The following is a 16,776-nucleotide window of genomic DNA, read 5'->3' on the forward strand; positions in this document are numbered from 1 at the left end:
ACACACACACACACACACACACACACACACACACACACACACACACAAGAATATCTCTCATAATTGTTGCAATTGTAGGAGTGCTAGAAGTAGGCAGTGCCTTTTTTTATAATTTTTAAATTAATTTTCTGCCTTCTTGGCTTTCGGGAACCTAAATAATATGAAGGATGAGGGTAAGGGCTTGCCTTCAAAGTTTCAGGGACAGAATGAGTAAAGGTTGAGGGAATGAGAAAAATTACCATTCTAAATGTCCAAAAAAAAAAAAAACAAAAAACAAAAAACAAAAAACAATTCAGGTGAAAGAGTATGCATAGACGAATCCATTAGATAAAACACTGACAGAGTAGCAATCAGGCATCAGGCAGTTCATTCCTGCCTGCTGCTCTGTTCAGCATGGTTCCATGCTCTTGATCCATCTCAACATGCTCAGAGCACCAAGGATATGCTGAGGACGCAGGAATGGGGGAAGGGGAAAAGGAAAAATAGAGGGACACATCTCATCAAGGTTTTGTGATGAACTTCTGGTTCAGAGGAGTGCTGAGTGGCACCACTAAAGGAGTCACGCAGGCTCCTCTCCAGGGCCTAGGTGTTGTCAACAGGACACGGCACCGGGAAAAAGGGCAGTCGACTCTTTTGACTGAGAAAGAGACGTGATCTGTAGTGCTAGGAGCGGACAAGTGGCTGCCAGTGGATCAGGAGGGGTGAGAGGGAGGAAGACAGGTGTAAGGATGCTCTGGGAACACAGCCTGTGTGATGCCTTGGTCAACATGGTGCTTGTTGGGCTACAAGGACCAACATACACTGAGCTGTGACAGTTTTCTGAAGACATTTTTCTTTTAAGTGTTACAAACTCTGCCTCCATCATTTTTGTTTCATTAACTGGGAGTTTTGTCTTTCTGCCTTTCTGTCTGCCTGCCTTCCTTTCTCTCTCCCTTCTTTCTTTTTGATTAGATATCAAATACCGTTACCTCTTATTTTTCTGAAGTAAATAGTCTTAGCCCCAGATGGTTTATACTGTGGGGATGCCACATAGATTTCCAGAGAATGGGGCTTGGTGAAACTTTTACACATGTATGTGTAAGATTTGATTCTTAACTGAAAACCAATTCCCAGAAGAAACTTCTCCAACCCAGTGCAAGAACAGCAATGAATCACCAGGATCTAATGACACAGGAACTACTTCCAGATCTCACCACTCAGGGCTCTTTTAAATCAGAATGTGGAATGTGTGGTATTCATCCGTGCTAGCAGACCCTATCCACACACAGCCCTCCCACATGCCCAGGCCTCCCATGCTTGTTACAGCCCTTGGCACTACGTTGAGTCTGTTGGATGGCCCATCCTGAGACCCATGTGACAGATCTTTCTATCACTTCCTAACACTTTGTGCTGTCTCCAGACACATGGTGCAGAAGGCGGCCTTCCACCCAGGAGAGAACACTTCCTTCCACAGCACAAGCTACCCCTGGATCCTCCATGCCCAGAACAGCACCTCGAGACAGAGCCTGTTCTAGAAAAGATGCTGAACCCCATGATGTTCTATGCCAGACACGCTGTAACAGTCCTAGTGGCTAACTGTGATGGAGAATTCAAAAACCAATCAGCTATGCGACCTAACTTGGGGTACCATGCTGGAACAACCCTTGAGACTTCACCTTTATTCTCACTTCTCTGTTCATCTGAGAGGACCCCAGTCTTCTCATCTTTGTTCATCCTGCCCCCAGCTCTGCTTTCATTCCTGTCTCTGCTCTTCCTCTCCAAGCTCAACCCCTTTTAGGCATCCCAGAGTCCCTCCAGTGCCTGGGAACACCAACAATGCTCAAGGGCGGGTCCTTGCTGTCTTTTTATTGGGAAGCCTTACTCCCATGTTGGGGGGGTGGTTAATACTGGCAACTTGATAGCACTTAGGGTCACCCACGAGACATGCCTTTGGCCATGTGTATGAGGGACTTTCCAGACTGAGTTAGTTGACGTGGGAAGACCCACTCTGAATATGACTGTCCCCATCCCATGGGCTGGGGTCCTGGACTGAATAAAAAGGAGAAAATGAGCCGAACATCAGTAATCATTCCTCTCTGCTTCCTGATAGTGGACTGTCATGTGACTGGCTGTCTCCTGCTCCTATGACTTCCTGCCTTGATGGAGAGTACCTGCAACTGTGAGCAAAGATAAGCCTTCCTTTCTTAAGCTGCTGTGTCAGGCACTTTGTCATGGCACTGAAAAAGGTAACTAAGGCACATGGGCCACAGACACATACCTGCCCCTCCACAATCCACCTGCAGATGGCTGTCTTCCCATCATAACCCGGTCGGAACTGGAGCGTGGCTGAGCGTGGGCTGATGTTGGAAATGACCAGGTTGGATGGAGCACCGGGAAGGTCTAGAGGGAAGTGAGAGAGGCAGGAAGAGGGTTAACGTCTGTCTCAGCCTAGGTGGGTGCCAAGCACGTTAGGGAGGAAATAGCTTCAGAATGGCTCTTTACTGCACCAGGTACTTGTTTGCCAAGCCATGAAAGTGAGAAGCATCCCCCAGCAAGGCCTCGCAGCAGGGTCCTCCCTCTAACGGGGTGGCCTGCTGGGTGCCGGCCATCTGAAGTGGCATTAGGAGACTCCTGCCTTATTCATCTCTGTACAGAGCAGATAATTAACAGATGCTGGTTGGGCACAAGGGAACATGATTACATCCTCCAGGCTCCTACCCTGGCACCAAGAGAGGAGTGTCTGACTTCTTTTCCCTGCTCCCATGATGCCCCGGAAGTCAGGGTTGAGGAGAGGATAAAAACATGTGGTTTCCAAGACAACCAGAAGCAGGCAACAGCGCAGAACTCCTTCCTGGACTCAGTTATTGTGGAAATGACATGAGGTGGAAGGTGAGCCCTGTCACCTGAGGTCCCTGGGCTTAAGCCCGCTCATACACAGACACACTGGGGGACTGCTCTCTACAGGCCAGGCTTACTTGTAAGTTCAGCAAAGTGTTTAAAACGAGACATTTCCAAGGGGAAGATAATGGGTTAAGGAGAGAAAATGGGAAGCAATGCAGACAAGAACTACTCCAAAAGGACAGGACAAAGGGCTGGAGGTATACCTCAGCAGTCAGTGTGCACTCAGCAACCACAAAGCCCTGGGCTTGACCCCCAGCATTGCACAAGGCAGAGGATCAGAAGTTCACGGCTAACCTCAGCCACACAGGAGGTCTGGGGCTAGCCTGGAATACAGGAAACCTTCTCTCTCTCTCTCTCTCTCTCTCTCTCTCTCTCTCTCTCTCTCTCTCACACACACACACACACACACACACACACACACACACACACAAATTAAAATAAATAGGAGAAAACCAAAACAAGGCTGGGATTTAGCTCAGTGGTAGAGCACTGGCATAGCATACACAAGGCTCAGGGTTCCATATCCAGGGTCTAAGAAAAAGAAAGAAAGAGATGCTGGCCATAAATATTGGGAGAGGAGAGACAGGGGGAGAAGAGAGAAAGAAGGAAAGAGGGAGAGAGGAAGGAAAGAGAGTCCATTTGCTGTCTTCAGGTTTCCAAGGGGCGATGTCCTAGCTTGCATTGCTGGGGTATTTGAAGGCAGGTCTTGCTGTGGGCTAATAAAGCCCCTTAGGTAACAGCTTGATATTGTCACAAGCAGGGTCTCTAGGATCTCAAGGGTCCTTCTGTACCTGGCTTAATGAATTTGAAGCAGAAAATGTTTAAAGCGAAGGACAAGTGACTCTTCTTTCTAGTCCTTGGCTCTTTGACTTCTTAAAATAACAGCTCTTCACTGTGTAACAGACAGAAAACTCCAGCTAGGCAAACAAAAGCCTGCTCCTCAGAAAGGCTCGTCGCAGCAGGAGGCTCTTCCTGCCTTACTCAGGGTGTTATCTAGTGTCTTGGCACAGCCCTCCAGCTACAGGTGATCTGGCCTGAGCGGCACCTCAGCAGTCTCCCTCCACAGCGGCTATGAGGCTCACCCAAAGCATAGTCGCCTCCATCTTCCTTCTGACCCTCCCTCTGCAGCTCCAGGTGACATACAGCCCAGAGACAGTAATGCCGAGTGTAGGTGCCTTCCAGAGGTCAGTGCCCTCATTCCCTGTCATGGCTGGACAGCATCCGGGCCACAGAACTTTGTAACTCGCACCAGATGTGCTGCCCGAGTTCTTCCTGGTGCAAGGCTCTATTTTTAACCCCTCAAGCAGTGCCCACATCAGGGCCACTGCTAGGAGAATAGCATGTCCTAATGATATTCTAAATCTGTGGTTGGGGGTCTGTGTGATGGGGGCCGGAGTATGGGTTGGGGAGATGGCTCAGTTGTTAAAGCTCCGGCTGGACAAGCATGAGGAACTGAAGTCAGGCCCTCAGAATGCAGGATAACAGGCCAGTGGAAAATCACCCTGCCCCTGGCCCGTCTCTGAACCTGGGGCTTGGAAATCCCCACCCCATGCCTCAGGGCCAATGTCCAACAATACTTCCAGCCATGCTGAACTTTTCCGCTAGCGCCTGTGCATGCTCCAAACACCCTTCAAGAGCCCACTCCTTGGTCCAGCCTGCTGCTGTCTGTTCCCGCTCAGAGGCAGCCGCCGTTCTGTGTTTCTCCCCCCCAAAACCTTCTGTGTGAGGTTTGTTGCATGGTGTGACTTTGCTCCCCAACCGCCAAGACACTCTGGGGCTGGAAACCCTTTCGAGACCCCACATAAAGAGTCAGGTGTGGTCCTGACGTCTACGATCTCAGTTCTGGGAGGCGGAGACGGGAGGATCCTGGAAGCTTGCCGGGGCGGCCACTCTAGCCAACCAGTGAGCTCCAGGTTCAGGGAGAGAGCCTGTCTTGGGATAAGATGAAAAGGAATTGGGGAAGGCACCCCATGTTGGCCTCCGACCATCCCACGCGTGTGTGCACGTGGGCCCACATGCAAGAGGAGCGAATACATACGAAACATTCTAAAAGGAATCTTCCTGAAGGCAGAAGACTTTAAACGATGCCGTATTGCCTTGGTGGGATGGTCTTTTGGGTTTATGGGGTGGAGAGCTTACCAGAGGCAAGCTCAGGAGCCTCCCCGCCCTCCACAGGCTAGTTCCTTGGGTATGGTTCCACTCTTAGTGGCGTGACAAACACCTGTTTTTCTGGTACCAATGTCAGTGCCAGGGCCACTAGCTGGGGCAATGGCCACCATCTGCGGGTGGAAAGAAAGGCTTGGCCCCGCCTCCCCCTGCGGATGGAGACTAGGAGCTCCATCCCCGGCAGGCAGCAGGAGAAGTCATCTCATGGTTCCAGCTGCTCCTCAGTCTCCTCCTGCCTCCGCATGAAATATAAACTTGGAGTATGTTTAGAGTGGCACGTGAGGAGAGGCGAGGGCGGACATGCGGGGCTCCCGGGGCTCCTTCCAGGGCACAGGTTTCACTGGTTTCACATATCTTTAGACGAATGTGGCACTCTCCAGAACAAACAGTCAGGTTATGAAACTGACCGAAAGCAAGGAGCAAACATGAGTCGCCTTCATGTGAATTTTCTGGGCCTCTATGAATAAGGTTGTCATATTTCTCAAAAAAGGCAAACTCACGTGCGTGTGTGGACGTGTGTGCACACCCACATGTACTGTGTATGTGGTGCGTGTGTGTGTGTGCAGAGCACACGTCTGTGCCCATACAAAACCCAGAGGAGGTCGTCACTCTATCACTCTCCACCTCATTCCTTTGTGTCTCAGTGAGCGTGGAGCTAGGCCGGCAGCGAGCAAGCCCCAGCCATCCTGCTTCCGCCTCGTCCCTGTTGGTTCGGGGTTACGGGTTCGAGCTGCAGCTATACGTGGCTTCTTATGTGGGTGCGGGGTTCCAAACTCAGGCTCTCCTGTTCATGCAGCAATGCTCTTATCCCTGCGTCATCTCTCCAGCCCCTGCAGGGGAGGCCTTTGAAACGGTAGGTAGGAGACTTAACAGCATTAATTTAGACCCCATGCCTATATTCACGCGTGTTTGTGAGATTTCTGGAAACACACCTCCGTCTTAGGCAGAAGCTTTGAAGCTGGAGAAAGCTAGGGGTGCTTTCTCTGTGCTGCGACAGGTATAGGAAGAGCCTGTGAGTGTCAGACTAACAGGACTTGGAAGGAGCCTAAGTTGTCTCCTCCCTACTGAGCAGCGCCTGCAACACGGTGACTTGCTGAACTCGGCACCCATGCTCTGCACCTGTCTTCCTTTCTCCTCATGAGTGCTTTGTCTGCATGGAGGTATGTGTTTTGTGTGTTCCTGGTGCCCTCAGAGGTCAGAAAATGGCCCTGCTTGCCCTGGAATTGGAGTTAGAGCTAGGAGCCAGCACGTGGGGGCCAGACACTGAAGCAATAACACATGCTCCTAACTGCGGATCCATCTCGCTAGCCCCACTCTGTCTTATTATACCTCCAGCTCTTAACGTTTCATGGCGTTAAAGCTCTAAGCTTCATGGTCTTTTAGATGTTTGAGCCAGGACTGGGGTGGGGGGTGGTGGGGGTGGGAGTGTCTCATGTGACACAGGATCAGAGCTTTCACAGGGCTCAGCAGGAGGCTTAGTCCGGCTCTGTGCCCTCCAGGCACTTGGTGGCTTCTACCTGGAAATGCCACAGTCTTGGAAGGGTCAGAGATCATGAGCACAGGCAAAGTTTGTAGACCACGATTCACTGACCTGGGGGTACCCCTGAAGAGATGGTGGACGACGTGCTCAGACCCACGCCCGCAGCCGTCACAGCGGCCACATCGATGGTGTAGGTGGTGAGAGAGGACAGTCCTTGGATCTTGTACTCGTGGGTCGTGCTGTTGAGGGTGTGCGTGAGCCGAGAGCCATTCTTGCCGTACACCTCCCAGGAAATCTGATAGCCTGCAAAGACAAGGGCAGGGCTGAGGCAGGGCCTCCAGCACAGCGGGAGAGCACACAGACTCAGGGGTGACTGGAAGGAGGCTCAGGGTCTTCTCACAGAAGCCTCCTCAGAGCTGGTGAACCGACAAGAGAGTGACAGCTATGACCGCCAGCCCGCGATGCTCGCTTAGCTCTGCCTGTGGAATCAGGAGACCCTGCATAAACTGCTGTTTCCATTGCCCAGCCCCCACCCCAAATTGGCGGCTCACTCTGGGGTCCCACCTCAGGTGTGGAAACTCTTCTACCCTGTGTGCACGTTTCTTTTCCTTTGTGTGGTGACTGACAGGCCACTCTTCTGGTTTCCTCTTACCTGTCCTGTCTCCACCCCTTTCCCCCTCAGGTTTGCTTTGCTTTAGAGTTTTGCCTCTCTCCTTACTGAAGATTCTGTTTTCTAAAAAAAAAAAAAAATTTAATTTTCCTCCCAGTTCCCCTTTCGGGCTGGCAGGGCCTCTTGATCACAATTTATTCAGCCTCAGACTCCATCATGACTTGGGGCTTAGAGGAAAAAAGACCCAACTGGTGCCCAAGTCAACCCTTCGGAGGGGAGCTGATGGGATTAGAGGGCGCTTAAAGTGTCTCGTAAAGAGGGGACAGTGATGGAGAGAGCTCCCGGGTCCCCGGGCGAAGGAAAACTGCTGAGGACGCCAGCTCTTCCCTCTCCTCAGTCAATCAGCTCGGGGCTAAGACGCATCTCGGCTCCCTTTCACTCAGATGAAAGCCATAAATAAAGTTAGAAACTGCTCTTGCGGGTGAACGGAAACTTACAGGATGGCGCCTCGGGACTTTAATATTTTGAAAAAAATTTAATGTCAGAACTCATCCCCCCTCCCCCCCCCCCCCACAGTCATCACACAGTGTGGTAACTACCAGGCACCCTCAGGGAGACTCAGATGGTGGGGGTGGGGGTGCAGCTGGAACAGCAAGGCAGCAGAGACCACTGGAGAGATGCTGGCCCACGGAGGCCCTGGCTTCCCCTAGCTACTCGAATTCCACTGGCCAGTGGTGGAGTGGGTCTCTCCCAGTGCATGGAGCATCAAGCTTCTCTACTCTGTGTAGGCTGCCTGGGCCTCAGGTCCTTGTGCCCGTTCCCTTCTCCCCTCGGGGCAATCAAAGGTTGGTCCCAGGCTGCCACCTTCAGTCCACTCTTGTCCACTGGCAAGCCTTAGTCTCTCCTCCACCCACTGCCACACCATAGAGATTCCATGTGGTACTAAGAGCTTAGTACTCCTGCTCAGCTTCCACAGATTGGTGCTAAGATCTCAGTATTCCAGTTCAACTTCCATGCACGGGTGCTGAAACCTGAGTACCCTAATTAGTTCTTTCTTTATGGCTAATTTGAAATTTGGGGGAAAAACAATTAAAATTCCACTTGTAGCAGTGTGATGGCTGATTTTTTCTGTCAATTTGATAAGCTCTGGAGTCTCGTAGGAGGCAAATCTCTAGGCATGTCTGTGAGGCTTTTCTAGCTTCGCATTAACTGAGGTGGAAATCACCCACCCTCCATGTAGGTGGTACTTCTCATGGGCTGGACTGAATAGAAAGGGGAGGAAGAGTTGAGCCCCAGCGTTCATCTGGTTCTGCCTCCGGGCTGGGGGTGCGGTGTGAGTGGCTCCGCCTGCACCCCTCCGACTATAAGCCAAACTTGTTTATTGCTCTAAATAAGGAGGAACATAACCATAGCATCATCAAACACTGTGTTGCTCTAGGGCTGCAACCAATTCACTTCTACTTTTTCTTGTGTTTTATTTTATCCTATTATTTTATTTTCTGAGATAGGGCCCCACTATGTATCCCAGCCTGGCCTCGAACTCACAGAGATTCACCTAGCTCTGCCTCCCTAGCACTAGGTTAAAGTTGTGTGCTACCATGCCTGGCCTTTTTTTTTTTTTTAATTATTAATTACAGTTTATTCACTTTGTATCCTCCCTGTACCTCCCTCCCTCCTCCCCTCCCAATCCCACCCTTCCTCTTCTCCACCCATGTCCCTCTCCCAGTCCACTGATAGGGGAGGTCCATGTCCCTCTCCCAGTCCACTGATAGGGGAGGTCCATCTCCCTTCCCTCTGATCCTAGTCTATCAGGTCTCATCAGGAGTGGCTGCATTGTCTTCTTCTGTGACCTGGTAAGGCTGTCCCCCCTCAGGGGGAGGTGATCAAACCTTTTCTTTACTCAATGACTGCTGCTCTTCCAAGGAGAGGCCAGCACGAGGGCACCGTGCACTTGTGTTGTGAGGACTAGGGCCTGTGATGCTGGTCCATCCTATGTCGAGTAGGAGGTGCACGCCTCCTCCTGAGACAAGGGCGCATCCTGCTACTCATTGAGCTCCAGAGGGAGAGCCTGGCTCAGAGTACGGCCCAAGCATGTCAGCTGGTCTAAGTTACGCAATCCACAGGGCACACACTTGACACTGAGACTATGTGACCTGCATGTAACGGAGGAGGAAGAAACAAACAAGGGAGCCCCAGGAGCTCGCCAGAAGCCAACAGCCCTGCTCCAGGACCACCTTCTCTGCCTGACTGGATTCCAAGGTCACCCCTGGCTCTGTTGGGTTTTGCCTGATTAACATCTAAACAGCGTGAGATTCCGGGTCACTCTGAGGACCCCGGAAGAGGAGTCTTTGCTGAAGACGGACAGATCCCTTGGCACAACAGCCTGGTGGCCTAGTCTAACTGGTGAGTACCAGGCCGAGCCTCAAAAGTCAAGGTGGGTAGTGCTTGGTGATCGACACCCGAGGTTGACTTCTGGCTTTCATTGGCTCCCACATCTATACACATGCGCCCTCCTGCCTGTCCCTAAGCCTGCTCTGGAGAGTATAAGATCAGCACCAGTGGAGTGAAGTCCCTGCCTGGGAAAGCCTGATGAACGGTATAACAAGATATTGCCACAGGGCAGAACAGCGGGCATTTGGTGTATAAGGAGGCCTTCCCTCCCTCACACACAGCCTTGGAGACCTGTCTAGGGGATTCATTCGGGCAGCTCTGGGCAGCAAGTGCTTCATCCAGCTGTGACAGGGGAGAGCACAGCAAGGAGTCGCCTGGAGCCAGCATTCCCAGTTATCGCCAACTGCTTCCCACCGTCTGGGAACGCCCGGCTAACTGAGACTAACGACCACGGGAGCTTCAGAAATAATTTTCTGTTGATCTGGAGTAAATTCTCTACAAGAGAGTAGTGCATCCAATCACAGGCTGTCTGTCTGCATCCCGGCCCTCATAAATCAGAGTTTACAGGGGCAGAGTGGGAGATACCGCAATTTACAACAAGAGCACAATGGGCAATTTACGCTGGCAGGTGCACCGCCACCCTGGCTCGAAGCTTCCTACTCGTTCTGGCCACAAAATAAAATGGAGGCATGGAATGGGAGTGGGCACCGAGGGCCAGGCTGATAAAGAAAGTATCATTCCCAACAAACACCCCACTATAAAGGTCACACCGCCCAGGCCCAACCCTGTCACTGTGTGTGCATCCCGAAGCTGCCTTCAGCTGTGGGGAGTTATGCACATAGTGTCTTTGAGGAAGCGGGAGGTACAGGCTGGCATTCCCTGACCTGGGCTCACAGGGCCAGGTTTGGCTGCAAGCAGTTTTCTTTGGTATGTGCGTTCATGGGTGTAGGCCAGAGGTCCACTTATTCGCTCCCTTTCCCTCTTAAGTTTTGAGACAGTGTGTCTTCCTGAACTCCGAGTTCACTGATTCTGTGAGATCTGCCTGGCTCTACTTCCTCAGTGATGGGAATACAGTGTGTTCTGTGTGCCTGACTTTTCACGTGGGCTCTGGGGAACCAGGTCCACACGCACGTGCTGGGCTGACTGAACCATCTCCTTCAGCACAGCGTTGACCTTCTTGGGGCTTGTTTTAGGGAGGATTCATGGTTTGGGGGCATGGTGTGTGGAGAACAGAGCAGCACTGGAGGCGGGTGTCACAGGGGAATGGGGCCGGGTGGCATCCAGCTAACGACACTGTCACTCGGTTTCACCCTGTGGAGCATCCTCTATGGTGTTTCTCAGAAGGCGGCCTCCGAGGACATGTGTTTGAACTGTGTGGGCTGGAGTGGAGAAGCACAGGCCAGACAGCGAGGAGTGGACAACTTTGGTCCTGATGTGAAGGGCAGAGTCAGCCTGACGCTCCCACTAACAGTGGGGGCGGCCCCTCCACTCAGCCATGGTGGAAGCAGGCCAGCAGAATCCAGCTGGGAACCATCCGAGCTCTGAGGGTCAAGCTCCATCATAAACACTAGCCGGCCGCCTGTGGCTACAGGTATTTGTTTAAATAAAGTATGAAAATGAGTTCATTAGGCCCCATTAGCTGGCGAGAGCAGATGATCATAAATTGGAGGTCCTGGCAACTAGCTCTCAGCCATGGAATGTTGGCGCAGCTCCACCGGTCTCCCCTCAAGCTATAAAACAAGAATGAAGAGTGCGGGCAGTATTGGAGGAACGTGGACGTTCGGGAGGGGTGGGGTACGGATCTGGGGCGGGCCGGCCCCTCTGGGTTAGGTTGCCTACCAAAGAGTCTGGGCCCTCTTTTAGAACACAGCAGATTGCCTCCAGGCCGGTTTGGCAGGTGAGGCTGCCTGCTTGTCACTCTGTGGCCCCATTTTCTTTCTTTCTTTTTATTGAGCTCATTTCCATTTTTTAATTTATTTATTTTATTTATTACAATTTATTCATTCTGTATCCCAGCTGTAGCCCCCTCCCTCATTCCCTCCCAACCTCACCCCTCCCTCATCTCCTACCATGCCCCTCCCCAAGTCCACTGATAGAGGAGTTCCTCCTCCCTTTCCCTCTGACCCTAGCCTATCAGGTCTCAGAAGGTCTGGCTGCTCCTCTGTGGCCTGGTAAGGCTGCACCTCCCTCAGGGGGCAGGTGATCAAAGAGCCAGACATTTTCAAAATTAATGACGAGCAAGGTCCTGATTCAGTCCCTAGGTCTGAACCCAGGGTCTGAGCTGGGAAGACTTCCTTTCTGGGGCTGTGGAGATGCCTCGCTCACATGTGCTCTGCAAGTGTGAGATGCTGAGTTCAGTGCCCCAGACCCACGTAAAGGGCGGTATCTGTTTGGAGTCCTAGTCCTGGGGAGGCAGGGATAAATGGAGCCCAGGGGCTGGCTGGCCAGCCAGCCTAGCCTGCTTGCTGAGTCCCAGGCCAGCGAGAGACCTTGTTTTAGGAGTGTGCCTGAAGAAAGACAATTGAGCATGTCTTCTGCCCTTCATACACACAATATGTACACACATCTAAATACACATGAACATTCTCTCTAATACACACACACACACACCCACACCCCACAGAGCTCCTATTACATACATGCACCATGCACTCTCTCTGTTCCGTGTCTGCCCTCCGTGTGACATAAAACCATGCCAACTTGTGTCAGGTCTCCTGCCCATCCAGTCCCTGTCTGTCCCCTCCTGGATTCGCTTCCTTCCATTCCAAGCTTGGGGAGGCGATCTTATTTACACTCTCTGTATCTGCTGTCTTGCACTGGGAAGCACACCCAAACAGACCTGGGCTCCGATGCCTTACCCCAGCAGCAGCCATCTCTGGTCCCGGAGGGAGGGCCCTGTCCAGAACTGGCAGAGTCAGGTGGGCAGGGGTGAGTGTGCTGCCCAACGGCTGGGGGTGTGAGGTGGGTTAGCTCTGGGGCCCCATACATGATCCGAGAACCAAGGTGAGGGGCTCTGGGGGACAGAGCTGAGTCCCCCTTCCTGAGCTTCCTTGGCTGGCTGCTGAGAACTCCGGTGGCAGTGACAGTCTGGCAGGTTCTTGCCCATCCCTACTTCATGAGCCAGTTTGAGGAAGTGGTTGCAAGATTGTCATGTGGATACATCTTATCTCTGTGCGGCTGGGATCTGGGCAGTGACTACAGAGAGTCAGGTGACATGCGAAGCGAGGTGGCTGAGCCCGATGGGGACCCTGGACTGAGCAGCCTGGCGGTGCCCAGGAGGTGGCCAGAGTACACTGTACAGCGCTTCCCCTAGCTTTGTCTGTGCCAATGCTTCTGCGTCTCTGTGCATGTGGTGGCCAGAGGACAGCTGAGACTGTGTGGAGAAAGTCCTCGAGGAAGTCCTCCCGGTGGCTTTCATCCAGCCAAAGCTAGGCTGGCTGGCTAGAGAGTCTAAGAACCTGCCTGTCTCTGTATCTCCAACACTGAGGTTAAAGGGCATGGACCACCACACCTGGCTGCCCCCATGTGTTTGTTTGTTTACGTGTTTATTTATACATTTACGTGTTTATTTATACACTTATTTATTCATGCACTTTACATCCTGATCACAGTTCCCCTCCTTCTGCTCCTCTCAGCCCCACCCTCTCGGTCCCCTCCCCCCATTCTGCGGAGGTCCCCCATGGGCACCAACCTGCCCGGGCACATCAATGTGAGGCAGAACTATGTGCTTCCTCTCCCACTGAGGCCAGACAAGGCAGCTGGTTAGGGGAAAGGGATCCAAAGGCAGGCAACAGAGTCAGAGACAGCCCCTACTCCAATTGTCAAGGGACCCACTCGACCAAGCTGCACATCTGTAGGGGGTCTAAGTCTAGCCGTGAATGCTCTTTGGTGGTTCAGCCTCTGTAAGCGCCCATGGGCCCAGGTTAGTTGACCCTGTGGGTCTTCCTGCTTTCTTTTAAATGTTTTTTTTTTTTGTTTTATTATTTCATATGCATGGGTGTTCTGCCTGCATGCATGTTTGTGTACCACATGAGTGCCTGGTGCCCATGGAGGTCTGAAGAGGGCATCAGATTTCCTGGGACTGGAGTTACAGATGGTTGTGAGCTGCCGCGTGGGAGCTGAGAATTGAACCCAGGTCCTCCGTAAGATCAAGAAGTGTTCTTAACCTCTGAGCCAGCTCTCCAGCCCCTACCTGGCTTTTTAAAACAGGTTCTGGGAGTTGAACTCAGGCCCTCACTGACTGGGTCATAGCCTGGTCACATATGTGTTATTATTAAGTATGTTATCTGTACATTTTTGTGCACACACACCAAAGTCACTTGGACTTAGTGCACAGCACTGCTAGGTGTTTCTGTAGTACTGGGCTTGGGGACCTTCTAGGTGTATCAGGAATACAGTTTGCACTTGGTTCCCAGCATGTGGTGACGCAGAGATGAGAAAGTGGCTACCGGGGCCACATGCCAGCTGTGTGATCATGGAGGCCTTCACCCTCAGAGTCCTCGATGCCCAGCTGGGGTACAGGACATGAGCAGTCACAGAGGGGGAAGCAGGGTGCTGCAGTGTTGAGAAGGTGGCATGGCACAGGGGAATGGTTGGAGCGGCCATTGCCGCTGTCCAGGACACTCACAGAAGGAGGGGCCCACAGCAGAACACCTGATGGCAGCCACAGATCACCTCAGCCATCTTATCTCAGCATGGCATGCCTGCTCAGTTCTCAGACACAGCTCCGTGGAAGAGCACCAACTTCCTTCAGCAACTTTCGGGAAACCAGGGAATTACTTACTGCCTAGCATTCGGGAGGCCCTAGGGTCAACCCACACAGTGTCACGTGAAGAAACAAACCAAACATTAAGAGTCTTGTGATGCAGACCCAAAGACGATTAAGTGACAAGGACGACCCAAGGGAGGATGCTTGAATCTCACTCAGAAGGGAGATAGAACAGTCAGCGGGAGCAGCTGAAGAGAGGGAACAGCCTAGGAGAGGGAGCACAGAGAGAAATGAGGGTGGAGATCAGAGCTGGGGAGAGTAGGGGCAGGAGGACAAAGGGCCTGCAGAGAGAAGAGAAATCGTAGGCAGGGCATCTCTGAGACAAGCTGGAGGCCTAGACAGGGTAGGCTTCTGGGAAGATATGGGGTGACTCTTGCTGAGACTCCTCATAGCAGGGGTCATGGAGCCTGCAGAGGACACCCTCTAACTAGACAGGACTCTTAGTGGAGGGAGGGGAACAGCAACAAAGCCACAAAAACTTTGACCCAAAAGTTATCCTGTCAACAAGATGTGCAGGGTTAAAAATAGAGCAGAGATTGAGGGAATGTCCAACCAAGGCCTGGCCCAGCCTGACACCCATCCCATGGGGGACAGCCAACCTCTGACACTCTTAATGATACTCTGCTATGCTTACAGACAGGAAACTAGCATAGCTGTCCCCTGACAGGCTCCACACAGCAGCAGATCAAAACAGATGCTGAGACGCACAGCCAAACATTGGGCAAAGCATAGGGAGTCTTATGGAAAAGTGTGGTGGGATGGGGAGAATAGAAGGACCTGAAGGGACAAGAGCTCCACAAGAAAGCCAACAGAGCCAAGTGTCCAGGGTCCAGAGGGGTTTGCAAAGGCAACAAACAGCCAAGGACCATGCATGAACTAGACCTAGACTCCCTACACAGATATAACCGAAGGGGGAAGCTTAGTCTTCATGTGGATTCTCTAGTAAGGGGAGCAGGAGCTGCCTCTGACAAGGACTCTGTTGCCTGCTTTTTAATCACTTCCCTGGCAGGCTGCCTCGCCAGCCCACAGGGGAAGAGGATGCACTCAGTTCTGATGTGACTTGATGAGCTGTAGAGGGCTGGTAATGGTGGGGAGCTCACTTTTTCTGAGGAAGAGGAGAAAAGAGGGAGGGAGGGTTGGACTGGGAAGAGAGGAGGGAGGGGCTACAATCAGCTTGTAAAGTGAATAAATAAATAAATTAAAAGAGTCTCGTGAAGGTGAGCTGTTCCCAAGCCCCTGCCATCTGTGAGGGGTTTACCGTGAAGGAGCAGCCATGTGCAGCTTGTCCTGAGCTTGACTCGGAGATCCAGGGACCTGAGGACCCCTTCCAGCCTCAGGCTCTTCATCCCCAAGGCCTCTCCTTCTCACTCAAGGAGTGGTGGGGCAGGGAAGGATCTGGGATTTGGAGCCAGGAGTCCAGGGCCTTGTCCTGGCCTTACAACTCATGACAGAAGGTGGAGATGTCAGCACTATGATCACTGCCCTACTAGGAACACATTTGAAATTGACCCACACAGTAGGTGTGAATACAGGTTCTCCCAGCCTCAGTTTCCTCACCTGAAACACGGCTGGAATATCAATGGGCTTCCACATTGCTCTGAGAACTGAGCTAAACACATTAGAAAGGGTATCAAAAAGCGATGTGATTCCAGTGCCCAAAGAGAATCCTGCAGTATGTGAAGCAGAGGACAACCTCCCATCCTGAGGCTGCTGTCTGCGCAAGGAGAGAAGCCACACCTCCTAGCGGCCCCACCTCAGGGTCATGGCCACCACACAGCCAGGGAGACATGTCAGCTACTCCCAGGAGGCCAGCTCCACTCTTAGCTTTGTTTGACACAAAACCACCCCTTCTTGTTAGGGCACACTTCCCGTTCTCCTTTCCAGAGGAAAGGCTGCTTACCCGTAATGATGCCGTTTCTCTCCAGGGGCTCCTGCCAGCTGACCTTGAGAGAGGTGTCCAAAATCTCCGTGAAGCTCAGGTGCCCCACAGCTCCCGGTTCTACCAATTAAAAACAAAGAGGTCTGTTAACATGAGAGCCCGGCGTTCTTTGATCAGACCTATGTGGACAGCTTTAGCTACAGGAAAGAAGTGGTGAGACAGGGCCAGCAGAAGCCTGCAGAGAAGAAACACCAGAAGGCACACCGCCAGGGCGAGGGCCAGGTGATCCGGGTGTGCTCTTCAGTCTTGACTACGTTACTTTGGCAGCTCCATGCAGACACACAGGGAGGTGAGAAAAGCGGCCACAAGACAGTCAGACACAGCTTCTGTCTTTCTCTCTGATCCAATCTGATAGAATAATCTGCCTGTTTGGACCTGGAAATCAAGTGCTTGGTAGACTATCACTTCCTTAGAATCCTCCATTAAGTGGTTGAGAGGAGTGACTCCATAGCAGAATAACATGCCTAGAATCCCCCAGTGAGGGGCTGGGTTGTAGCTTAGTGGTGGAGCACCTGCCTAGAATCCCCCAGTGAGGGGCTGGG

The 16,776-nt window shown here is 52.2% G+C and overlaps 1 protein-coding gene across 1 annotated transcript in view; it reads right to left on the reverse strand.

The window, feature by feature from the left end:
* Nucleotides 1–16,776, reverse strand: part of LOC129670104 (protein sidekick-1-like) — a gene marked incomplete at its 5' end in the record, with an annotated part of 897,806 nt that overhangs the window by 135,649 nt on the left and 745,381 nt on the right. Inside the window, 3 exons of the mRNA XM_055598542.1 lie at nucleotides 2,258–2,379; nucleotides 6,638–6,829; nucleotides 16,196–16,294. Of these exons, the coding sequence (XP_055454517.1) occupies nucleotides 2,258–2,379; nucleotides 6,638–6,829; nucleotides 16,196–16,294 (413 nt within the window). The remainder of the gene's footprint in view (nucleotides 1–2,257; nucleotides 2,380–6,637; nucleotides 6,830–16,195; nucleotides 16,295–16,776) is intronic.

The sequence above is a fragment of the Psammomys obesus genome, unplaced genomic scaffold (assembly GCF_907164565.1).
Source record: "Psammomys obesus unplaced genomic scaffold, mPsaObe1.curated_primary_1811, whole genome shotgun sequence".
Classification (NCBI taxonomy): Eukaryota; Metazoa; Chordata; class Mammalia; order Rodentia; family Muridae; genus Psammomys; species Psammomys obesus.